At 43.2% G+C, this 27,657-nt stretch overlaps 1 protein-coding gene across 1 annotated transcript in view; it reads right to left on the bottom strand.

Moving 5' to 3' along the window:
* The window catches only part of LOC119975519 (E3 ubiquitin-protein ligase RNF13-like), a 289,560-nt gene that overhangs the window by 126,276 nt on the left and 135,627 nt on the right, over nt 1-27,657 (bottom strand). The window contains exon 5 of the mRNA XM_038815305.1: nt 8,457-8,544. Coding sequence (XP_038671233.1) covers nt 8,457-8,544 — 88 coding nt within the window. The remainder of the gene's footprint in view (nt 1-8,456; nt 8,545-27,657) is intronic.

Here is a 27,657-nt window from a genome sequence, read left to right as displayed (position 1 = left end):
AAGGCAATAGCAATAAAATGCTCGTTTTACTCAGCACTGGATACCCATGGGAGATGATACTCCAGAATGCTAACAGCCTCATGGGTTTTTGGTGTGCTTTTAATGTGGTCACAGGATACATAGAGCAGCATGATCTTTTAATTTGGAGTAAGTTAATAACGGCCTCTGGGGTCTCAACCTCACATTTTTCACCCATCACTTCTCTTTCAAAATCTGAAACTTCTCCTCTCATTCAGGTTCAATTCCGACCTCAGATGACTTTTGTGGAGTGTGTACATTCACCCAGTGACTGCGTAGGTGTCCTCCGGATGCTCCGGTTTCCACCCACAGTCCAAAGGTGTGCAGGTTAGGTAGATTGGCCACGCTAAATTGTGCCTTAAGGTGGGGTTACAGGAATAGGGGATTGGGCCTTAGTCATGTGGACAGCAGAGTTGCCTGGACTGGGCAAGGAGCTCAGCAGGAAAGACAGTTGATCAGCAATGGCAGACGTTTCTGAAAACAGTTCATAACTCACAACAAACATATATCCCAGTGAGGAAGGAGGATTCCAGGAAGGGGATAAATCAACCATGATTCACCAAGGAAGTGAAGGATAGCATTAAACTGAAAGAAAAAAGATATAATGTGGCAAAGATAATGTGGCCAAGCCAGTGGATTGGGAAAGTTTTAAAAACCAACAAAAGATGACCAAAAAAAAAGGGAGAAAGTAAACAGAGGGTAAACTAGCAAACAATATAAAAACGGACAGAAGGGCTTATTTAAATATGTAAAATGAGACCAACATAAACATGGGCCACCTATGAGATTGGATAAATAATAATGGGGAACCAGGACATGGCAGAAGAGTTAAACAAATACTTTGCATCAGCCTTCACAGTGGAAGACACTAATAATATTCAAAAAATATTAAATACTCAAGGGATAGAAAGGCGGGAGGGGGGAGGGGGGGGGGGGGGAAGGAAGAGAAAAGAGATGGAAGAAGTAAATACAATATCACTCGGGGGGGGGGGGGGGAATACGAGGGAAAACGAGGGAAAATATCGGCTAAAGACCGATAAATAATAATCTTTATTAGTGTCACAAAGTAGGCTTACAATAACACTGCAATGAAGCTACCGTGAAAATCCCCTAGTTGCCACAGCGCCTGTTCGGGTACACTGCGGGTGAATTGAGAATGTCCAAATCACCTAACAAGCACGTCTTCTGGGACTTTGTTGGAGGAAACCGGAGCACCTGGAGACGACCTACGCAGACATGGGGGACGACAAAGACAGTGACCCAAGCTGGGAATCGAACCTGGGTCCCTGGCATTGTGAATCAACAGTGCTAACCACTGCACTGCCATGCCCCGCCCCCCCACCCCACCCCCACGGGCCTAATAAATTAATCCCAGGATATTAAAGGAAGTAGCTACAGAGATAGCAGTCGTAATCTTCCAAAAATCCTTCAATTCTGGAAATGCCCCAGAGGATCGGAAAACTGCCAATGTAACACCTTTATTCAAAACAGGAGGGAATCAAAAAACAAATAACTATAGGCTAGTTAGCTTAACTTCTGTCATCGTGAAAGCGTTAAGAGTTCATTATAAACGATGTAATAGCAGAGCATTTAGAAATGCATACTATAATCAAGCAGAGTCACGAAGGGGAAATCATGCCTAACAAAGTTATTAGAATTCTTTGTGGTAATGAGCTGGTAATAAATGGAGGGGAACCAGTAGATGTAATGTACTTGGATTTTCAAAATAGCATACCAAAGGATACCACAAGAAAGGCTACTTAATAAGATAAGAGCACATGGTGTTGGGGGTAGTATATTAGCATGGATAGAGGATTGGCTAACTAGTGGAGTGCCACAGGAATCCATGCTGGGGCCATAATTCTTTACAATACGAGGGAAATAATACGCTATTGCCAAGTTTGCGGATGACACAAAAATAGGTGGGAATGCAGATGGTGAGGATGACAGTCTACAGAGGGATATACACAGGTTAGCACAGTGGACAAAAACCTTGGCAGGTGGAATATAATGTAAAGTTATCCACTTTGGTAGGAATAATAAAGGAGCTGAATATTATTTAAATGGAAAAAGACTCTTGTGGAAGAGTCTAGGACCAGCAAGCATAACCTCAGACTAAGGGATTGCCTATTTAAGACAGAGATGATAAGGGATTACTTCTCGGAGGGTAGTGAATCTGGGGAATTCTTTACTGCAGAGGGCTGTAGAGGCTGGGTCGTTAAGTATGTTCAGGGCTGAGACAGACAGATTTTTAATCAGTAATGGACTCAAAGGAATAAGGGAGTAAGTGGAGTTGAGGATTATATCACTTCAGCAATGATCTCATTGATTGGTGGAGCAGACTCGACGGGCCGAATGGCCTACCTCTGCTCTTATATCTTATGCGCATAAATGCAAACATTTGCAGCTAACCTTTGATAGTGCAGGATTCAAAAATTAACTCTGACAAGAGTTTCTTCACAAAGAGAATACTTTCTTTCATAAACACCAGAAATGTTCCACCATTGCAAGCTCCTCCCTGGGAGTTGCACACTTTATACTGGGAGAGTTTCAGAACAGGAATAGTTGTTGTCTACATAATAGCCCCTCACCCCCAAGTCAGATATTTTTTTCCCTGAATCCCATTGATTTTTTTTTCCTGTACACTATAAAGGCTTAGTAGAGGCATGAACAATGTTTGCCTTAACAGGGACCATGGCATAACAGAGACTTTACTGTATATCTGTAAAACCAAGAACTGCTAGAGAAACACAAGGTCCAACCAGTAATAAAATTAAATAAGAGTCGTCAAACACACAAGTGAAAGCCTTTCTTGTGCTGGCAGCAGCAAGGCAATCATTATGAACTCGTTTAAATTGGCCCCAGTTACATTAGAGATGGCAACATTGGAAAGCTGGGGGAGCAAAACTGTTAATTAAAATATTTTAAATCTTAAAATATTACCACTTCCAACAACGCATTTTTTCTTGGATATGGTTGAGAAAACAGATAATACAATTTACCTATACCAATTTAGCAAGACATTAAATATATAGCACTCCTTTGTTGCACTGTGAAATTTATATACGGCATCACCCTGTATCCATTAACTGTAAACTACGCAGAAACAGTTTTCAAAGCTTATTACTTTCATAACCGCATTGATTATGTAGCAGATTAAACAGAATAGCTAACGGAATATAAAACATAGAATCATAGAATGGTGACAGCAGAGAAGGAGGAAGGTCAGCCTGTCATGTCTGTGCTGACTCTGTAAGAGCAACTCAGCTAATTCCACTCCCAAGTGTTTCATTTTACGTTCGGGGTTTGAACAGGGTTCTTTGGGGTAAAAACAAAAAACACTTGAATGACTCAGCAGGTCTTGTAGCATCTGTGGAGAAACAAACAGGTTCACCTTTCGAGTCTATATGACTTCTTCAGAGCCCTGTACTCCGTGATTTCCACACTGACTCCTCTCAAAAGGCAGCACATTGGTTAGCACTGCTACATCATGGTGTCGTCAACCCGGGTTCGATCCCGGCCCCGGGTCACTGTCTGTGTGGAGTTTGCACATTCTCGCCATGTCTAGGAGGTCTCACAGCACAACCCAAAGATGTGCAATGTAGGTGAATTGGCCATGCTAAATTGCCCTTCAATTGGAAGAAAAATAATTGGATACTCAAAAAAAAAAAAAAAATTTTTTTTTAAATTTCAAAATTTACTCCCTCAATATCCTTAGATGCATGTAATCTGGTCCTGGTGACCTAGCAACTTTTAAGTACAGCCATCCTTTTGAATACCATTATCAGTGTTTAGCCCATCCAGTGTCTCAACTAGCTACTTTTACTAGAACAGCAACCTCTTTCTTGGTAAAGACAAATGCAAAAAACTAATTTAGTACCTCTGGCCCCTGTTGAGACTTGACCTACTTCACTTCCCAGCGATGCCTCCTTCCTAATTGGGCTGAAAACATGCAGATCGAGAAGCCACACCTAAATCCACTTCAGAAACTCTTCCTCCTCTTTGCACTTTACGCCAAGACTATCCCAGTCTATCCCAAGGGATAATTGCCCCCCCCAACCAATTACATAACTCTAATTTCATTACAGATTTGTTTCTCTATCTTTCCCACTATAGAATATAGCTAGTCATATAACGGTTCCTGTATGGTTTCATAACTCTATCCAAATACATTTTGTCCTTGACCTCTCCAAGATATCCTCTCTCTCCAACACTGCAACGTTCTCCCTAATTCATACTGCAAGCCTCCTTTCCTTCCTTCCCCATCTTTCTTGAGTACCTTGCATCCAGGAATATTTAGCATCTAGGCGTGTCCTCTTTTGAGCTAGGTCTAGATTTTTACCATGACACCATATTCTAATTTGGCTGCCTGCGCCTGCAGCTCACCAACATTGTTTACCACGTTCCGTGCATTTATCACCGTGCAAAATTATATGGGTCTAGAGAACTACATTTTGTGGGATTTTAGCCAATGACGCACACTAAGCATGATGTAAAAAACACTTGTGTAACAGTCTTGGGTCAATCCCAGCAGATTGAGAAGGAGCTATCCTCAGGGTATTCCCGAGTGAGAATCTCTTACAGAACAGGTTGGGATGCAAAATAGTTGTTAGTCCTGTTGCAACTAATGAAAAGCAAGCTTTGCATTTAAACTTTTTAAAATCTTATTTTCAATCTGACTGCAGGTGGCAGAATTGGCCTTGGGTTTATATTAAAATTAACCAGCATGTCGAAGTGTAAGACAGCCACGCATGAATTTTCTTGGCTCGAATGAAGGGGAGTCGGAAAAATGAGCATGTCACCTAGGTTTTTGAGTTGCACTAAACAGGGATTGATTTTGAACAGATGCTGTTAATGTATCAACAGTAGCTTGTCACAAGCTCTAGAACCTGACAGGTTATTGTCCTAGTCACAACCACATCCTACGGTCTTATGGTCGTATTACCAAATCCAAAGGTAGGCTATTAAACAACACTCAGGAAACACACGTTATCCAGGACAAAGCAGCCCTTTTCCTCAGTGGTCCATCCCCACATTGACAGCAATGTGTACCATCTACAAGATTCACTTCAGCAACTCAGACTCCTTATAAGGTACCCTTCAAACCTGGGTTTTCTACCACCTAGAAGGACAACAGCAGCAGTGGATACATGTGAACATAACCACCTGCATACACCCCCCCCCCCCCCCCCCCCCCCGAAGCCAGACCATACTGACTTGAAAGGTGTGACCTAATCAAAAGCTCTCTGAAAATCTAAATGTAACCCATCCACTGGTTCCCTCTTGTAACATCTTCAAATAAAACTCCCAACAGGTTTGGCACAGTGACGCAAGGAGGATCACCACCACCTTCTCAAGGGCAATTAGAGATGGGCAATAGATGCTGACCATACCAGCAAAGCACACATCACATGAATTTTAAAGACAGTCTATTAAAAAAGTGGATGCTGGGAAGCTGAAAACAGAAATAATAAAAGCTGGCAATATTCAGGAGTTCTGATGAAAGGTCTTTGATCTGAATTAACTCTTTTCTCTCTCCCCATATGCTGCCTGATTACTGTATTTTGCAACAAATTTCTGTTCTATGTAATAAGTGAATTTTCCTCCCTTTTAGGTTTGGAGATTTTAGAAAGATTTTGGTACCCAGCAGTTTTAGACTAATTTGCCAAAACCAGGCACCCTGTATCAGATTCCATCAAACATGACAAAGATTAGCATTTCCTTAAAAGACCAAAATAAGTTTCAAATAGTATTTAACTTTCTCAGTTCATTTATGTACAATATTTTTTTCAAAATTGGTGAAAAAGAAACAACCCAGCTTCAATACCATTTGCTGTTTTAATTGCCTCTTCCTCAATTCACGGTAAGCATATTATGCAATGGAAGTTTCACTGATGCAGGTGCATTTTAAAGATACAGGAGGATGTTTGGCAAAGTGTGGGAAAACACATGAACGGGGATAAGAAAAAAAAGTGTTAGGAGTAGATTAGAGAATATGAATAAAACCAAAATAAAATGTTATTTCTTCTCCTGGAGCAGTCAGTATCCAAGGATAAAAAATGTTATGGCAAAAGTCATTAAATAAGAGACACAAATTTTAGAAGACAAAGGAATTGAAAGTTATAGGGATAAACATAGATAAAAATGATCAGGTGAATTATGCAACAAGATTACCACAATCCTGCCGGGGCCATAAAAACAACATGTGCAGAATGAAGTGTCCAATTTTAGTTCTTGGAAATTTTACTTCAGTTCACTCACTGCTCTTGGTAACAAAGTATTTTTACAAATAAATTTAGAGTATCCTATTTTTGCTTGTCCAATTAAGGGGCAATTTAGCATGGCCAACCCACCAAACCTGCACATCTTTGGGTTGTGGGGGTTAAACCCACGCAGACATGGGGAGAATGTGCAAACTCCACAAGGACAGTGATCCAGAGCCGGGATCGAACCCGGGTCATCAGCGCCGGAGGCACTAGTGCTAACCACTGCACCAGTGCCGCCCGACCTTGGTAACAAAGTAGTAGATTGGAAAGAGCCCATAGCTCTGTAAATTCAACAGTCAGAAGGAGCTATCTTGATGTATTTTCATATGTCATGCTTACGTACATCAACATGACGGTACACAGTAACCAATGAATTGTCACAATAAATATTAAACGATATTTAATCTCAAATTTGTGATCTGTGGTTTCATGTGGAACAAATTTCATTGCACTTTGCTCCAGAGTTGGGTCAAGTCCCTACTCCAGATGTGTACACTCAACCTAGAGCAGGTGGGGAGTAAAACCAGTTTGCACCATTGGACAGATATCACAGAATACACTTTCCCTCGCAGCTCATCAATTCACCTAACAAACAGATGTGTCCCCTACCAGAGTCAGAAATGGCTGTCCTGACTGTTGCAGTGCAGGTTTATATTTACAATAAATACAGGGAGTTCTAACCTCAGCTATGCCATCAAGAGATGATGCTGAGCATCACAGATACTGTCTGTGTGGAGTTTGCACTTTCTCCTAGTGTCTGCGTGGGTTTCCTCCGATTTCCTCCCACAGCCTAAAGATGTGGTTGGGTGAATTGGCCATGCTAAATTTCCCCTTAGTGCACAAAAGGTTGGCTGGGGTTACTGGGTTACAGGGATAGGGTAGAGGTATTGTCTTAAGTAGGGTGCTCTTTCCAAGGGATGGTCCAGAGTTGACGGGCCGAATGGCCTCCTTCTGCACGCACTGTAAATTGATTCTATGATTTTCGTTATTGTAACACGAAGAAAAAGATGTGTTCATCTTCATAATGGTCAGAAACGTGCAACATTTACAACCTTTTTTCCAAACTCTTATCTTTTCCACATGCTCTTCAATGTAACTCAGCCTATAAATATAATTTATTCCCCTTTCCACTAAACACTAAAATTATTGGTCCAAACAGTTGTTCTCAACATCGAATGACTTTGCCCATTTCCTTAGTCCCCAAATTAATTAAACAAAATAAAAAAATCCAATATTTATTTAGAACTTGCCTCTTGGACCAAACATAGACATTACAATGGGCCAGTGGCGCAATGGATAACGCGCCAGACTGCGGAACAGGAGATTCCAGGTTCGACTAATGGCTGGCTTGTGTCAAACTTTGACATTAGTTCACAAACTCCATTAAAATACAATTTTAATAACTTTAAAGAGCAGCATGGTGGTGCAGTGGGTTAGCCCTGCTGCCTCACGCGCAGAGGTCCCACGTTCGATCCCGACTCTGGGTCACTGTCCGTGTGGAGTTTGCACATTCTCCCAGTGTCTGCGTGGATTTCGTCCCCACAACCCAAAGATGTGCAGGGGAAGTGGATTGGCTATGCTAAATTGCCTCTTAATTGGCAAGAAGAATTGGGTACTCTAAATTAAAAAATAACATTGACTTTACATATGTATCTCCTTTTCTGGCTCAATGCTAAATGTTGCTTCTTAACCCTGCCGTAGAGCCCTTTGGGATGCTTTACTATGTTAAAAGTACTATAGAAATGCAAATTATTCTTTTTAAAAATAATTTATAGTATCCAATTCATTTTTTCCAATTAAGGCCCAATTTAGCGTGGCCAATCCACCTACCCTGCACATTTTTGGGGTGTGGGAGCAAAACCCACGCAAACATGGGGAGAATGTGCAAATTCACATGGACAGTGACCCAGAATCGAACCTGGGACCTCGGTGCCGTGATGCAGCAGTGCTAGCCATTGCGCCACCGTACTGCCCTGAAATGCAAGTTATTCTTAAACTTAATTTCTAATATTTTAATATCCTTGGATAGCGATCAGAATCAGGAACCTTGACCAATTGTACCTTCACTGCAGTTAATTCACAGGCTGCTATTGCAGATAAACTAACTGGGCATAGATTTGGGCATGAAATTTAGCACATTGTACATTTAATGACATTTAGTACCTTACTTACCATCATTAGACCCCATACTAATAAGATCTTCGGAGTCAACATTGTGTACTATGGCAGCTTTGTATCCAGCCTGCTGAGCATTCAATACCTAAAACAAACACAGGAAAGTTAGATTGCTTTAAATTCATAATCCAAGCTGATCTGCTTGTATAACAAAATGAGAATAGTATACAATACAAACAATAGAAGTATAGACATAATGAGAGAAAGATGAACTCAACTGTGGTGCATCCAGAAACAAAGCTTCATATATGAATCCAAGGCCAAGAAATTATGTGGCCATTTCCCACCCAGCCCCATATTTGTGGATGGCAAAAGTAATCCAGCAGCGGTGGGGGCGAGGGGAGAGGGGGAAGCAGAGCCCAGAAATTAATCCTGCTCAGGTCAACTCCTAGCCCATATTGTATGCATCAAATGTCAAAACTGTCCTGGTAAACCATGACATTGAGAATTTATGGATCAACGTGTATTCCTGCAATCCAGACATATTCGAATCAAACCTATACAATGAATATGTGTAAGAATTTTCTAAAATATCCTGCTGGAAAACATTGCAAAACCTTACTTTTTAAAATTTGTTACTTGTTAGATTTCCACAAGTATTTATTGTGACATCATTATACAACAAAAAAAAGTTTGTTCCCACTTCTTTAGGTCAATGGTTCTCTGTCAGACAAATGACCTGTTTAAGTGGATTCTGCTGGTTCGTGGCAGGAAGAGTAGGAACGCTTTAGTAATGTCCCTAAAGCAGGGTTAGAGTCAACATCATTCTTTTCCTTTCTCAGCTTGGTAGCTTTTGACCCTAAAATTGTGTTTCATAGTGAGGGTTTTCCCTCGAGATAATACCTCTAGCTTAAGCTAGGCGAATCTTCCAGCCCCAATTTAAATCCTCACAGATTTGGTATTCTCTTTTATTTACTTTTTGAAAAATAAATTTAGAGTACCCGATTATTGTTTCCCAATTAAGGGGCAATTTAGCTTATCCAATCCACCTAACCTGCACATCTTTGGACTGTGGGAGGAAACCGGAGAACCCGGAGGAAACCCATGCATACACAGGGAGAACGTGCAGACTCCGCACAGACAGTGACCCAGCAGGGAATCGAACCTAGGACCCTGATGCTGGCACTTGTGCTACCGTGCTGCCCATGCTTCTCCCTGGAAAGAACCCACTCATCCAAGCCCTAGTCATGCGCACCCTAAGCACCACTAAACTGAATCAAACTTAGTCTTGCGCATGAGGTAGAATTAACCCCATATAAAACCTTGCTCCACATCCCCCCCCTCAAAAGCACAACCCAACTCTTCCTTCCATTTTCCCTTTACTTCTACCAACGAAGCCATCTCTCTTTACATCAACTGCCCATAAATATCAGAGATCCTCCCTCCCACTATCTCATCCAAAGGCACTACCTTTTTTTAAAAAATATTTTTTATTCTCCACCTTTTTCACATTTTCTCCCAAATTTACACCCAACAATAAACAATAATTAGTAACGAATACAATGTCAATCCCCATATCAATAACAACGATCCCATCCTCCCACCAAACCCCCAAACATTAGCCAGCATGTTAACATAAACTAATGACAAAAAGGAATCAGGAATCAGCCATAGGTCGCCATTAACACATACAGTTCCCCCCTCCTCTCCAACCCTACCAGCACCCCCGCTCAATATTCGATGTAATCCAATTCTCGAAAGTGCATAATGAATGACACCCATGAATTGTAGAATGCCTCCATACTTCCCCTCCGTTCAAATTTTACAAGCGTCAAGAATTCCGCCAGGGCACAGGGTGGAGAGGTTGATCTCCACTCCAACAGGATCCGCCTTCAGGCAATCAACGAGACGAACCCTACAACATCTGCCTCCATGCCCGTTTCCAACCACGGCTGGTCCGACACCCAGAATATGGCCTCCCGAGAGCCCGGGTCCAGCTTCCTGTGCACCACTTTAGAGATTACCCTAAAAACCTTCTTCCAGTAATCCTCCAGCTTTGGACAGGACCAAAACATATGAACGAGGTTTGCGGGGTTCACATACATTTGTACCCCCTCAAAGAGCCAGCTCATCCTCGCCCTTGTAAGGTGTGCTCTATATAACACCTTCAGCTCATCAGCCCCAACCTCGCACATGAGGTGGAGGTGTTCACCCTCTGGAGCACCTCACACCAGAACTCCTCCTCCATAACCTCTCCCAACTCTTCCTCCCACTTTGCCTTGATCCTTTCTAGCGGCGCTTTCTCCTCCTCTAAAATAGCCCTGTGAACCGCCAATACTACCCCTTCTCCAGTCCCCCTGTCGTCAGCACCTCCTCCAGCAACGTGGAAGCCGGGTCTACTGGGAAGCTCTGTATCTCCTTTCTGGCAAAGTCTCGAACCTACATGTATCTAAATATTTCCCCCTGCTCCAGCCCATACTTCGCTCCCAGCTCCTTGAATCCCGCAAAACGACCCCAAAGAAACAAATCTTTTAGTGTCCCAATTCTTTTCTCCTCCAATCTCCGAAAATTTCCATCCCACTTCCCTGGCTCAAATCTATGGTTCCCCCGAATTGGCATTTCCCTTGACCCTGCCCCCAACCCGAAATGCTGTTGAAACTGCCTCCAAATTCTCAACAAAGCTATTACTATTGGACTCCCCGAGTATCTCCCTGGGGCAGTCGGGAGCGGCGCTGTCGCTAGCGTCTTCAATCTCGACTCCCTACCCAAACTCTCCTCCATTCTGACCCATTGGGAGTCAACCCCTCTGTCCCAGCTCCATACGTTCTCCACATTCACCGCCCAGTAATAAGCAACGGCACTACCTTATTCACTAGAGAAGTGGGCAGGAACAAATGAAATGTAGGGTTCCTTCCGAACAAAGTTCTGTACTTGTAGGCATCTAAACCCCCCTCGAAAGCTGGAATTTCTCCACCAGCTCCTCCAGTCCAGCAAGCCTACCCTCCAAGAACAAATCCCTAAACCTCTGTACCCCCTCCCTCTCCCAGGGCCTATATGACAAGTCCATTCCCGTCGGAATAAATGATAATAATAATCTTTGTCACAAGTAGGCTTACATGAACACTGCAAAGAAGTTACTTTGAAAAGCCCCTAGTCGCCACATTCTGGCACCTGTTCCGGTACACAGAGGAAGAATTCAGAATGTCCAAATTACCTACGGTTCTTAGAAATCTTATGGTACCATTAACATAGATTTCAGCCTAAAATGCTGTCTAAATTGGTTCCATATCCTCAGAGACGTTGTTACCACTGGGCTCAAAGAGTATTTGGCTGGTGAGAACGGAAGAGGAGCAGCTACTGGTGCCCTTAAACACAACCCAATACAAGAAGCCGCTCCCAAATAACATCGGGTCTATGATTCACCCCTGCACCTTCTTTTTAAAAAAATTTAGAGTACTATATGAGTATTTTTTCCAATTAAGGGGCAATTTAGCGTGGCCAATCCACCTACTCTGCACATTTTTGGGTTGTGGGGGCGAAACCCACGCAGACACGGGGAGAATGTGCAAACTCCACACGGACAGTGACCCAGAGCCGGGATCGAACCTGGGACCTCAGCGCCGTGAGGTGGTTGTGCTAACCACTAGGCCACCATGCTGCCCTCCCCCCCCCCCCCCAGCACCTTCTTAATGTTCGCCGCCCAGTAATAATTCATTAAGTTACACCAAGGTCGGGATCAGCTTGTTAATCCGACCAAAATGTCTTTGGCAGTAAAATACAGAAACACCTTGGGAGAAAGTTCACTTTAACTGGGCCCTTCCCGCCAATGATAACGAGAGGGCACCCCGCTTCTTAAATCCGCCTTTACCCCCCCTCTACCAGACTGGCCAGGTTCAACTTGTGCAATCCCCTGGTAAATCCCCATGATGGAGCCACCTTGAGTGTAACCTCTCACTTCATGGTCACCACCAGAAGTCCTCCATGGCAATGTTACGCACAAGGGCCTGGTACACTAGTAGACATGCTGATTAGCAACCATTTAGATGCCCAACTTCATTGCTCTCTATTTAATTTCAAGATAGATAGTACAACCATTTACAGAAGCGGATATTCTCGACACCTTCTGGTGACTTTGGAGACTAACAGTCTATTTACTATCAGAACAGATGCTTCTCCCAATGTCTACAAGTGTGAACATCTTGCACATCCCTCCCTGTTAAACAACCTGGGTCCCTTTTTAATCTTTAACAATCAAGCTACCCAAGTGTGCTGTGGGCAGAATTCATGACAGGACACATGAATCCTTTCATTCCTGTCTTTTATCCTAAATTAAAAACATGGCCCGAAAACATAACAATCTTACCACATTTCTTTACTCTTTCACGAAATTTGGGTGTCACTGGCGAGGCCAGAATTTATTGCCCATCCCCAATTGTCCTTGATGTAGTGGTGGCAAGCTGCCTTCTTGAACTGCAGCAGTCCATGTGGTGCAGGTACACACACAGTGCTGTTAGGGAATTCCAGGGTTTTGACCCAGTGACAGTGAAGGAACGGTGACATACTTCCAAGTCAGGATGGTGTGTGGCTTGGAGAGAAATTTGCAAGTGACTGTGTTCCTATGCATCTGCTGTCCTTATCCTTCTAGGCTGCAGAGATTGTGGACTTGGAAAATGCTGTTAAAGGAGCTTTGTGAGTTGTAACAAAGGTTACGGGCCCTGTTGCCAGCATTCTTCCATCTAGACAAGATAATAGACATGCACCAAATCAAATTAGTTAACGGTGGAGTAGTTTCATATGTTGCACGCTTGCTGTTGTCTGAAGACACCAATTCACGCAAGGCAAGTTCTGTTACAAGTGTGGCATATCAAGCAGTTATCAAGTGTCATTGTGGGTGGTTGTTTTGTGTGTCGGCGCCAGTTGTCAAGCCACTGTGGCCACAGATAGCCAAGGTAGTGCATGCCGCTCCATAGGGGAGTTGCCATTTCCTCCATCATCAATTAGTGTCTTCCATGTGCAAAAATCTATATGTAGGGTCTTCATGTCACTTTTGCAAGCATCCTTGATGCAAAGCTCTGGGTGTCCTAATGGGATTTTGGCAACAGCTACCTCGCCATATAGAAAATGCTTGGGTATGTAGCAGTCTTCCGACCGGTGAATGCGGCCGAGCACACCAAGTAGCCTCTGCTTGGCAAGTGGCAACACACTTGGGAAATTGACCTTTTGAGGAGACCTGCCATATTCATAATTTTGTCTTCAAAGAGATGCCCAGAAAGCACTACAAACAGCAAAAGTACAGTTTATGAACCATCTTTCTTGATAGATGTAAGTTATCCATGTTTCACAGCCATGCAAGGCGCTGAGGGCACAGGCCTCACAAACCAGCATCCTGGTCCTCAGAGCCAGCCTATTCATTGACTACAGCTCTGCCTTCAACACCATCATCAAGCAGCAGATAGTTTACGGACCAAAGATAGCAGAATTTGCTAACCACTCCCAGCGAGGTGTGATCAAGAACAAAGTAGCGACACCCTGTCTCAATCACAGTTTTCTTGATTGTTGTAGAAAGGAAAAACAAGTTATAAGATTGGAAAAGACAATTCACGAGTCTTTGCAGTGGAGTTTCCATGTGAGTTACTAGCGCTGCATAGATTAGTTCTCTGATCTTAATTTCAAGTCTAGACAGATTATCGAACTTGCTGTCAGATCGAGTATGCAGGTAAACTCCTTCCATATTTACAGGGAAGGCAAAGGTCAGAAGCATGGAGAAATAAATACCAAAACAGGGGCTAGAACACAACCCTGTTCCACTTCATTCCTGAGCCTGAAACTGCCCAACGTGGTGCCACATTGTAAAGAACAATGTATGTCAGCATGAAAGGGGATGAGACAGGGGCGCTTTGGTGGACAGCCAATTTTCCCCCAAGGCTTGCCCCTGCCGATGGTGTTGAATGCTTTGCTGCAGTCTACAGAAGTTTTTATGCTTCTCTTGTAACTGGCATATGGAAAGGATCATGGTTAAATATTCTATAATTCAATACTTTTACTTTTAGTAAACCCTGACTGCCAGTGCCAATAAACACCCATCACTACCTTAATAGTTGCCAACAGCAGCCCAAATCCACTGTAGTGAATGGAAAGAAAACTGTCTTGCACTGTTTAATTTAGAAAAGTGAACAGTGAGAGGACAAATAGTTTAGGAGGACCATGAATTGGAGTAACAAATCAACAAGAATGAAAACAAATTTTTATCAGGGAGGCTGCCAAAGGTTTATTTGGCAAACACTGAGAAGCGAGTTCAATTGGCTCTCTTTTGCCCTAGTTGTTATTTTTCACACAAATGCTGTGGACTAGACCCAGAGAAAAGAGCCAGCAATTGGTGAGACTGGATTCTGATGAGTCTTCGCATCTGTAAACCTGCCTATGAAGTGTTTTCAACAGCGAGAGATAAAAAGGAGATCCAAAACAGAGAGAGGTCAGTAACTATCTACAGTGTTATAAACATTGTCAACAAAAGGATTTGGTGCACAAACACCAAAGAGTTTTGAATTTTTCCAATGAAAGAGGGTCAGTGTGTTTATGGTATTAACCAGAGAGTGTACAAAGAACGATAAATCGTAGCATTAGATTTTTGACAAAGAGATAGTTGCCTTTTCTACAAAGGAATGTTAAGGTGTCCCATTATTATACACTAAATGACCTGTAAAAACAGAACTATAGAAGGCCAGAGAAGACCAGGGAAGTCCATCTAGCTGGTCCCAGGAAGTAACACAATGCTGTTCATTCCTCTTTTCAAAATGTTTTATTTGCTCTTAACAAGTTCTTAATCAACTCAATTTTTTGACACAATCAGCTCTTCTGCTTCCCATGGGCAGCACTGTGGCACAGTGGTTAGCACTGCTGCATCACGGCGCCGAGGACCTGGGTTACTGTCCATGTGGAGTCTGCGCATTCTCCCCGTGTCTGCGTGGGTCTCAGCCCCACAACCCAAAGATATACAAGGTAAGTGGATTGGCCACGCTAAATTGCCCCTTAATTGGGAAGAAAAGAATTAGGCACTTCAAATTTATAAAACTCCACTCATTCCCTCGAAAACCTATGCTGTACATTTAACATGGAATGTTGTTAAATCTACATCTTTTCACCCTGCCTCGAAGGAGAATTTGATCCTTTTTGCTATACATTAATGTTCATCTTGTCGATATGTTTAGGACCTTGGATATTACTACTGGATTACACTCGCGCTGCATTATCTCATGTAAATATTTATAGGTACTGCAGTCTCTTCTTGTTAATTCAAATGCCTAACACACACTGGTCATTTATTTGTCATTCGCTGCATTTTCTTCATCGCCTGGATATCTCACATGATATGACCACCGGAATTGAACACAGTACTCCAGGTCGGGCCAGGCATGTGCCCTGCGTAAGCTCAATCAGAGATTTATCTTCTATTCCTGCAGCTGTAGAGCCTAATATCCTGTTTGCTCCCTTTAAAATACAAATGATTTCATTGATCTACCCACTGTACCCCCAAATCCCCCACCTATGTCCTGCCACTTACTATATTTTATAATTTATCAAATTCATGATTTTGTATCAGTCTACTCATTGCGATATTCTTATTTTCTGTCAAAGTATATGTCTAAAGTAGATGACATGAACCTTCCAAAGGAGGTTCACAAAAATGATCCTTGAAATGAAGAGCTTATTAAGTGAGTAACGATTGAGGATTCTGGGTCTGTACTCATTGGAGTTTAGAATGAGGGGGATCATATTGAAACTTACAGGATATTGCGAGGCCTGGATAGAATGGATGTGGAGAGGATGTTTCCATTTGTAGTAAAAACTAGAACCATAGCAGACTAAAGGAACAATCCTTTAAAACAGAGATGAGGAGGAATTTCTTCAGCCAGAGGGTGGTGAATATGTGGAACTCTTTGCCGCAGGCGGCTGTGGAGGCCAACTCAGTGTCTTGAAGACAGAGATAGATAGGTTCTGGATTAATAAGGGGATCAGGGGTTCATAGAGAGAAGGCAGGAAAATGGGGATGAGAAAAATATCAGCCATGACTGAATGACAGCAGACTTGACGGGCCGAGTGGCCTAATTCTATAAGGGCAGCACGGTAGCACAGTGGCTAGCATTGCTGCCTCGCGGCACTGAGGTCTCAGGTTCGATCCCAGCCCTGGATCACTGTCCGTGTGGAGTTTTCACATTCTCCCCGTATTTGCATGGGTTTCAGCTTCACAACCCAAAGATGTCCAGGGTAGGTGGATTGGCCACGCTAAATTGCTCCTTAATTGGAAAAAATGAATTGAGTACTCTAAATTAGGGGCTGGTTTAGCTCACAAGGCTAAACCGCTGGCTTTTAAAGCAGACCAAGCAGGCCAGCAGCACGGTTCGATTCCCGTACCAGCCTCCCCGGACAGGCGCCGGAATGTGGCGACTAGGGGCTTTTCACAGTAACTTCATTGAAGCCTTTCAATTTTCATTTCATTTTCATTTCATTTCATTTATTTTAAAACATGAAAAGTTAGGAACATAAGAATATTTAGGAACAAAAGCTGATCTCTCTAAATTTACATATTCACATAACAATGCTTGATTAATTCTGTCCGACATTGCATTCATACAATTCATACAAGTTCAGCTGAAAATGCTAACTGTGGGAGTTTCACTACTTGCATTCTAGTGTTGGCTGGGCTCTGCCACTAGATTCAGGCCAGATTTACACTGCAGTGTCAGTAGAGAACATTTCACATTTATACTGGTGCATCTGCACTCTCGACCATAACAACATCGAATGCCAAATCAACTAAAAATCAAGTTGGATCCAGAGAACATAAATGCTGTCGACATCTGAAAGTATTACTATATATTCAAGTTATGATAGGCTTTTCATTACTAATTTTAATAGGAATTCAGTTTCTGGATCGTGGGGTAGTTCATGCCACTGGAGGTCAACTTGTGCTGTTGTAAACCAATTCCCAGACATTTAATTGTATAAAACACCCCTCAAAATAAATTTTAAAACATATATAGAAAACCTATAGGGCAGGAGGACATTTGGTAACCCTAATTTGGTGTGCACGACCCTCTGAAAGAGCACTCTACTTATAGTCCGCTCCACTGCCCCATCACCGTAACGCTATGACCCTGCCTAACCTGCACATCCCTAAACACGACGGGGAAATTTATTATGGCCAATCCACCTAACTTGCACATCTTTGGACTGTGGGTGGTAACTGGAGCACCTACAGGAAACCCATGCAGGCACAGGGAGAAAGTGTAAACACCACAGTCACCCAAAACTGGAATTGAACCCGGGTCCCTGGCGCTGTGAGACAGTAGTGCTAACCACCGTGCACTCTCGACCAATATGGTTGGGAAGCTAGCATTGTGTGTTACAGGGCAATTACTTTCTTAGACTGGAGATGAGAACATAATTCGGCCATAATTAAACTAGAAAATTGCTGTTGTATAACTTGTTTGTACATTCTCCTTTTGTTAAAAATGTTCTTCTGCATTCTCCACATAAATTTTTGTTTAATGAACACCGTGCAACTATTAATTGCATTTTACTAACTGAACATGGTAAGTTCTGAAGTCTAGCAGGGAAAGGAAGGTTTGTTAAATGTTGAGATTTTTCTCATGCCCTATTTAAGAGAATTATGGTGTTATAAGAGAATCTCTTACGAATGAGAGATCTGCATTGCATTAGAAGTGGTTGAATGGAAAAGCAGTGCATGGGACAGGAATCTGAACGCATTAAAAGTAGGCAGCGTGGAAAATAGAGCTCTATTTGAAATAAGAGACAAACCGCCAAGATAATCGATGAAGGGTAGATCTAAAAAGGAGCAATAATAACTGCTGGTTGAATATACAACAGACATGAAGAACTTGGTGTCTCCAAATAACACATTAAAGAAGATAACTGTCCCACTTGACAGTCCAGAGGGCAAAAACTATTTTGTTGACTGCGGACTGGGTCAGAACCTTCAAGGTAATGGATAATTTGAGAGTTGACAGCAACTTTTATCAGAAGTTAAAACTTTACTAAAAGCAGTACAGAATTACTGGCACCACGCCGACTGGCGCAAAAACCGGCGCCAGCGGCCTTTCAGGCCCGCCGCCCGGCAGCTGGGCTGGCCGAAAGGTTTTCTCCGGTTTGCGCATGCGCCGGCGGTGACGTCAGAGGCCAGCTGCCGGCGCATGCGCGCTGTGGGTTTCTCTTCCGCTTCCGCCATGGCGGAGGCCGTGGCGGCGGCGGAGGAGAAAGAGTGCCCCCAGGGCACTGGCCCGACCCCTGATCAGGGGGCCCTAATCGTGGGCCTAGCCACCGTGGGGGCACCCCCCGGGGTCCGATCACCCCGCGTCCCCCCCAGAACCCCGGTCGCGCCGCCGATCCCGCCGCCACCAGAGGTGGTTCAAACCTCGGCGGCGGGAGAGGCCTCTCAGCGGCGGGACTTCGGCCCATCGCGGGCCGGAGAATCGCCGCAGGGGCCTCGCCGATCGGAGTGGCGAGAGTCCCGCCACCGCCACGTCCCGGGTGGCGGAGAATCTCTGCCACGGTGGGGCTGGTATTTTCGGCGGCCCCGGGCGATTCTCTGACCCTGCTGGGGGGTCGGAGAATTTCGCCCCAGTTTTCTTTGTCAAGTTATTTTAGCGTCATAAAGAGGGTCAAATTCTTCTACCAACCAAGATCAAGGTTGGAAGACATATATCAATGCAAATTTTTTTTTGTGGTAGTGTTGTCAGTAAATTAAAACAGAGGGGGGAGCAAGGTGGCACAGTGGTTAGCATTGCTGCCTCACAACACCGAGGTCCCAGGTTCGATCTCGGCTCTGGGTCACTGACCGTGTGGAATTTGCACATTCTCCCCGTGTTTGCGTGGGTTTCGCCCCCACAACCCAAAGTTGTGAAGTGTAGGTGGATTGGCCACGCTAAATTGCCCCTTAATTTGAAAAAATGATTTGGGTACACTAAATTTAAAAAAATAAATAAAACAGTGCTGAAAACACTGAGCAGATACGGCAGCATCGGTGGAGAGAAAACAAATGTTTCAGGTCAACCATTTATCGCTCTCCACATATACTGTCAGATCTTATTTCCTGTAATTTATGTTTTTATTTCAGATTTCTGGAATCTGCAATATTTTGCTTTTGCACTGTTATTCAATTATTTCGCTTAACAAACCGGGAAATGGAGTACAATTGATTTGCTTTCCTGCAATATCAGTAGCCAGCACAAGTGTCCCCAAATCCTTCTAGATCAGTCATTTTCAAAGTCGGGGTCGCGACCCACGGGTGGGTCATGGGCGGGTGTCGGAGGGCCGTGGAGCCATCCATCGCGGTGTTCCTGATCGCGGGAATTCACGCGCAAAGGCCGCAGCAGCCGGCTTTTAAAATGCTGGTTGCGACCAGCTTTAAAAATGCGGGCGCATTGCACATGTATGCCCGCTTATCAGTGTGCATGCCCAGAGTCCAGCGAGAAACAGCGCCTCCTCCTGAAGTCAGCGCCACGACTCAGGAGAAGATTTTTTAAAAATTCAATCAGTCTTCCTGCCCGAAGCGAGGCAAGAGAGCAGGTCACACGCCTCGAACACTGACACATACTCTGGGCGCGATTGCGTTTCCTCCATTTTGTCAGCAGCAAACAAGCAACAGGACTGAAAAATTTTTAATGGATCGTTGTGTAATAAGAAAGAGAGGGCCAGAGACACAAGCAGGCCAGGATCTCAGAACTAAACCTGCTGGAGTGAATGGCTTAGGGAAATCCACGGTAGCATGGTGGTTAGCATCAATGCTTCACAGCTCCAGGGTCCCAGGTTCGATTCCCGGCTGGGTCACTGTCTGTGTGGAGTCTGCACGTCCTCCCTGTGTGTGCGTGGGTTTCCTCCGGGTGCTCCGGTTTCCTCCCACAGTCCAAAGATGTGCGGGTTAGGTGGATTGGCCATGCTAAATTGCCCGTAGTGTAAGGTTAATGGGGGGTTTGTTGGGTTACAGGTATACGGGTTACGTGGGTTTAAGTAGGGTGATCATTGCTCGGCACAACATCGAGGGCCGAAGGGCCTGTTCTGTGCTGTACTGTTCTAAAAAAAAACACAAGTGAGCTGTTCAGGAGAGTCCACAACAGGAAAACCACAGCAGTGGTTTTGTGCGCTCCAGGACCTCTGAATAACTCATATACAGAAATGTAACATTGAATGACAAAGCATGTGAAATCGTGAGGAACAAGCAGGGTCAACTGTCACATTAAAAGGTAAGTGAAAATGGTGGGTCGCGGCGGTCGGCCGGTTGGTAAAAATGGGCCCTTTGTATTAGACACCAACCAAGAGCAGCACGGTGGCACAGTGGTTAGCACTGCTGCCTCGCAGCGCTGAGGATCGGGGTTTGATCCCGGCCCCGACTCATTGTCCGTATGGAGTTCGCACATTCTCCCCATGTCAGCATGGATTTCACCCCCACAACCCAAAGATGTGCAGAGTAGGTGGATTGGCCATGCAAAATTGTCCCTTAATTGGTAAGAAAGTTAATTGGGTACTCTAAATTTATTTTTAAAAAGGGTCTTATGAGGAAAGGTTGAGGGAGCTAGGGCTTTTCTCTTTGGAGGGGAGGAGGTTGAGATGCGACTTAATAGAGGTTTATAAGATGATGAGGGGGCTAGATAGAGTGGACATTCAGAGACTATTTCCTCGGGTGGACGTAGCTGTTACAAGGGGGCATAACTTTGGATAGGTACATGGAGCACACCAGAATGACGGAGTGGGATAGCTTGATCTTGGTTTCGGACAATGCTCGGCACAACACCAAGGGCCTGTTCTGTGCTGTACTGTTCTATGTTCTATAACTGTAAGGTTCAGGGTGGGAGATACAAGAGGGATGTCCAAGGTAGGTTCTTTACTCAGACTGGTTAGGGTGTGGAATGGACTGCCTGCTTTGATAGTGGAGTCGGACACTTTAGGAACTTTCAAGCGGTTATTGGATAGGCCCATGGAGCACACCAGAATGACGGAGTGGGATAGCTTGATCTTGGTTTCGGACAATTCTCGGCACAACATCGAGGGCCGAAGGGCCTGTTCTGTGCTGTGCTGTTCTATGACTCCAAACAGTAGCGAGTTTTCCCCCGAACATTAGTTTAGGGCTCCTTGATGTCACACCCTCATCTCACCCGTGTTCAGCTCTTTTGTCCATATTTGGACCACGGCTGCGATGAACCCAGAGCATCAGTGAGCAGGTTATTGCAGAGTCCACGTGTTGTAGGAAAATCCAGTGCTGTTAGGGAGTGAAGTTCCAGGATTTTGACTCCGCGATGGTGAAGGATTAATGACATGCTCCCAAGTCAGAATTGTGTGGGGCTCGAGGGGAACTTACAGGTGGTGATTGTTTCCCATGCATCGGCTGTCCTCGAGCTTCCAGAGGTCATGGGTTTGGTAGGTCCTTCCACAACAATAATTTTATTAATTACACCTTTTCTTTGACCGGGTTCTTGTTACTGAAAGATGTTTTGCTAATGCGATTTAGTTTAGTTGCTGTGGTGCTTTTTGCCGGTCCAATCTTATTTTTTACATTTATCTTTTGTTTGAAAAGGAAGCATAATTGAGAAACCAAAGGCAACAGCACCTGCAGAGACACTGAAATCTCACCATCATCTGGAATACTCCGGTTTTATATAAGGCAACGCAATCTTTCCTTGGACTATCAACCTTCCAGGATTAACCTGGAGTCTCCAGGAATTAAGGATTAAATATCTGGGAGCGTTTATTTTATTATTTTTTTTTAAGTGTATTTTATGACTTGAATACTTCAATTTATTTGCTGTAACAATACTGGAAATTAGGAGCAAAACAAAAGACTGCTTATATGAGGCAGCTGGAGGTGGGACGTCATGTAATGAAACCACCAGGAACTCATCCAACTGAGTGGCGTCAGAAAGGTCATATACCTGAAAAACAAACTCACTTTCTCCACAAATATTGCCAGCCCTGCTCAGTATTTCCAGCATTAGCTCTTATTTCAGATTTCCAGAGTCGGCACAATATGTTGCTTTTGTAACGATGCAAGCAACTTGTCTAATACACAAGCAATGGCTGCGCAAAAAATCTTCAAAAAAGTTAGCCTTGTACGGGAGAGCAGGCAAAATGATCAATTATCCTACACACGTAAACTGCAAATGAAAGTAAAGCATTCAAAACTCATTCTATATTCCGTGCCATTTTTTAAGAAGTTAAAATAAAATTGGGGGTACCCAATTCATTTTTTCCAATTAAGGAGCAATTTAGCGTGGCCAATCCACCTACCCTGCACATCTTTGGGTTGTGGGGGCAAAACCTACACAAACATGGGGAGAATGCGCAAACTGTACAGTGATCTTGAGCCGGGATCAAACCTGGGACCTTGGCGCTGCGCAGCAGCAATGCTAACCACTGCGCCACCATGCTGCCCAAAATGTTTTAGCTACTTTCATGAGAGCATGTTTCAGTAGTAGAGTTATAGAATCATCCACTTTTATGATTAAGGCATAATTTACATAAGCAACTGCAGCGTATATGAAAAAGGTTTTACTTTAAGCCATAGAAAATTGAGTTATTAATCTAAAACCTCAAACTAAGCAAGTGAAATGAGATGATTAAAAGAAGCCCTGGAACTTCTTAATATGCTTCAAAAAATGATCTTTCTCTTTCACATTTATTTTGGCAATGATCAAGATGAAGGTGTACAAATGGAATTTTTGCCAATTCATCTACTCTGCCCCAAAATACATCTCAGCCGTCTCTCACTGATGAGAAAGACTTATTTATTTCAGTTGCAAGGCTTCAGTGAATAAATTCAGGGTCACAGCGGTTCTGTTACGGAACAAATAAACAAGCAGGGAGAATTTTCATCCAGTTCAATTCGCTCCATGGCAATTCAAGAATTTGACTTGAGTTTTAAACATATGGCAATATAAAGCTAGCAGCAATACAAGCGACTTGAAACAATAGGGAACTCAACAGGTCCATGAATAGTCTTTGGGGATGGAGATCCTCATCTAGCCTGATCTGCACACGATTCCATATCCAGCACAGCACAGGCAGCATGGTAGCATAAGTGATTAGCACTGTGGCTTCACAGCACCAGTGTCACAGGTTCAATTCCCTGCTGGGTCACTGTCTGTGCGGAGTCTGCATGTTCTCCCCGTGTCTGCGTGGGTTTCCTCCGGGTGCTCAAGTATCCTCCCACAGTCCAAAGATGTGCAGGTTAGGTGGATTGGCCATGATAAATTGCCCTTACATCACATTTAGAGCACAGTAAAAGACCATGTGGTGTAAGTGGTCTTGTGGTCCACACAAGCCTCCTCATATCAAACTTCAGCTAATCATTTCACCTTAACTATCTATTACCAAGTCTTTGGAGTGGGACTTCAACCTACATACAGCCTTCTGACTCAGTGGCTAGAGTGCAAAGCTACCACCCATCTAAGATTTATATCTATGGGATTCAATATGTCAGATTTCCTCGTTAACCATCAAATGTCATTTAGAAAACTCTTTACTGGAGGCTGCCCCCATCTTGCCCCAATCAATTCACAAATATTTCAGCAGTGCAAAAAAATTGAGAAAGAATTTGCATTTCTTCCCTGTTAAGCTATCGAACTGAAAGAAACTAAACCAACATATGTCTCATGATTTGTTCATGATGCATATGACAGCCAGTTACTCTTGCAGGCAGCTAACAGTTATTCAAATTCCAGAACTCCTGGCAACGAAAGTTTATTTAATAAACTGAAGTTATTCATTAAACCAGGTTTTTTTGATTGTTGCTTACTCGTTCAGTTTTAGTTCAACAAAACACCAGGGGCCTATGCAATGGTATGGTAGTCAGAACAATCTGATGTTGTGGCCTCCATTTCTTGCTGCTACAGTATGTTCTTGGGGTAGGGTGGGTGTGAAAGGAGATTTAGAAATCCAAAGCAAGAAATTCAAGATGGTAGAACAGTGTGGTGACATGATCAGGAACGGACAGAGTTTTACAGTAATAATGATGGATCAGAGAATAAGGTTCAAGCAAAGAATAGTAGTAAAAAGAATTGAAGGGTCTTTATCCGAATGCATGAAACATCTGCAAGAAGATAAACCTAAGATTTAGATCAAATCGCCATCGGAGACATAGTTTTTTTTTCTTTTTTTTTTAAAATTTAGATTACCCAATTCATTTTTTCCAATTAAGGGGCAATTTAGCGTGGCCAATCCACCTACTCTGCACATCTTTGGGTTTGTGGGGGTGAGACCCACGCAGACACGGGGAGAATGTGCAAACTCCACACAGACAGTGACCCAGAGCCGGGATCGAACCTGGGACCTCAGCGCCGTGAGGCGGTTGTGCTAACCACTAGGCCACCGTGCTGCCCTATCGGAGACATAGTTAGAAGATAATCAAGGATGGGACATAAATACTCCAGCCAGGGTACACAACATTTCAAAAAGACAAGAAAAGTAGTAGCCCTGATAAGCACATTCATGAGAAAGAGCCCTGGTTCAGATCAGTAAGTAAAATCAGTTATGGCAGAGATTAGGAATAGAAACGGCAACATAAAAAGCTGGTGGGAATGGTTTATAGGCCCCAAACAGTGGTTATACTTTTGGACAGAGCATTAAAAGAGAAATTGTAACTTGTAATAAAGACGATGCATTAACTGTAGGGGTCTTTCATCTTCATATAGACTAGAATTAACATAGTTGGCTTGGAAGATGAGTTTGCAGGTTGGTTTTGTGGCATTTTCCTGGACAATGTTGAGGAACCAATTCAGGATAAAGCTATTTTTTGATCAATATTGTGCAATGAGTGTTTGTAATCTCAAAGCGAAAGATCTGCTGGGAAATAGCGATCATAGAATCCCTATAGTGCAGAAGGAGGCCATTCGGCCCATTGAGTCTGCACCAAGGAGCACCCACCTTGGCCCACACCCCCCCCCCCCCCGTCCTATCCCCATAACCCCACCTAACCTTTTTGACACTAAGGGGCAATTTAGCATGGCCAATCCACCTCACCGGCACATCTTTAGATTGTGGGAGGAAACAGGGGCACCCACAGTCACCCGAGGTCTGAATTGAACCCGGGTTCCTGACGCTGAGAGACAGCAGTGCTAACCACTGTGCCACCATGTTCTCCCTGCCCCCTAATTGCCATAATACACTTGAATTCCATATCAAATGAAGCCATTTATTTCAATCACAAACAAGAATCTTTAACTTAATCTTAAACTCAAGCAAAGCTAATTACACAGAAAATATAACCAAAATAAGGAGAAATTTCTTCACTCAAAGGGTGGTGAATCTTTGGAATTCTCTACCCAAAGGGTTTATGGCCAAGATCGACAGATTTGTGATCTCAGGGAATCCAGGATATGGGAAGTAGGTAGGAAAACCCAGCCCAGACATGACTATATTGAATGGCAGAGCAGGCTCGACGGACTACATAGTATACTCCTGCTTCTATTTATCTTCTTACGTTGTGCTCTTACTGATATTACAAAGGAGCTTTTGGACCAGTTCTACTGAAAATAAAGGCGAGAAATTACACCTCCCAGTAGAACAAAGAATTGACAAAATGCAGAAATGGGTTGTGGGGGTGAAACCCAAGCAAACACGGGGAGAATGTGCAAACTCCACACGGGCAGTGACCAAGAGCCGGGATCGAACCTGGGACCTCGGCGCCGTGAGACTGCTGTGTTACCACTGCGCTGCCCCTGACGTGCTGAGATGCTTTGATTTTGAAGACTGCCTGGTTTATATCAAAACCCCATCATGGTACAGTGTGTGTTGTACTCTCGGAAAAAGAAAATGAGCTGAATTTTACTCCTAAGGCCAAAATACTGCTTTAATTGTTGCATGTTTTTATTGCGGCACTTGTATAGTTTGGACAAATTAGGCCTATTAAATAGAAATAATTTAGTAATATGCAATTATTTCTCCCTGCCATTTCTTACAGTATTTCTTTCAACAGGCAGATTAAATTATCATGCTGCATAAATATACTTCAGAAATAATTCCTAGCTTTGCAATAACACAGGTCCCCCTAAGTAATATTTCCCTGACTAGATCTCTGCAGCATGTCCTTTGATATATTTGTATGCCTGTCTAAAACATATCAATGATACTCAATAAATTACTTCTCTCATTGAGAAGTTACAAAATTATGATATTCTGATACGAGCCACTTTGTGCTGTTTTTTTTTTGTATGTTAAGTTGAGGGATTTTACAGCCTTTTAGTGAAAAGTATCTGTGGTTTGTTCCTGTGGGACATTCAAAGTTTTAAATATTCCAATATTTAGGTGGCACAGGGCCTTGGACTCATTGTGCCCAAAACAATTTCACCAATGTCCACTTAGAGAACAGTTCACAGTTCACTGTTAACTGTTGTCCATGCACAGAATTGACACATTCTGCTGGCTTCCATCCGCGTAGCTTTTTTCCTACCGGTATAACTGAAGACATACGCACATAAAGCTAAAGCAAGGGCAAGTGAAGTGAGCTACGTGCTGATTGACAGAGAGCCATGCACTCCCTCTGTGTCCAATCAAGCATAAATATAGAATTTGGTTTTACCACTTTGATGACAGTTCTATTCATATACAAATGATTTTTAACATTTTCTACAACATATGAAATATTAGGCATATATTAAATGTATTCAATCTTATTCAAGGGTCATAGTCAGTGAACACACCAGCTTTCAATCTTGAGGTCACTGAGATGAAGGAGGGTCACTAATGTGGCCCCTCACTCAGGCTAAATTGCCCATCACTGCTGTGGAGTGTTTCCATGATTTCCTGTTTTATTTCAGATTTCCAGTATTTTTTTGTATTTTACAGCCTTTTAGTGAAAAGTATCTGTGGTTTGTTCCTGTGGGACATTCAAAGTTTTAAATATTCCAATATTTAGGTGGCACAGGGCCTTGGACTCATTGTGCCCAAAACAATTTCACCAATGTCCACTTAGAGAACAGTTCACCTTCTGTAACCAAAACATTTAAGACAAATCAGTATATGCCTCAGGAAAATATCAATTCCAACATTCCATGTGACTGATATCCTGAAAATCTTTTTTCAGAAGTGCCAGAATTCTTTGTAGTCTCTCTGAAAAAGAGATTTATAACTGGAAGCTTCCGAGTATGGGTTTATATTCACTGCTTGTAGTCAGATCCATTCATCATGGGGTTCTGCAGTGGTGTGTAACCAAGTAGCAACTATATTTTTACAGAACATTTTATGTTAAATA

This window comes from Scyliorhinus canicula, chromosome 13 (genome assembly GCF_902713615.1).
Source record: "Scyliorhinus canicula chromosome 13, sScyCan1.1, whole genome shotgun sequence".
NCBI lineage: Eukaryota > Metazoa > Chordata > Chondrichthyes > Carcharhiniformes > Scyliorhinidae > Scyliorhinus > Scyliorhinus canicula.
The sequence above is the reverse complement of the archived record's forward strand: the minus strand, read 5'-3'. Positions and strand labels throughout refer to the sequence as shown.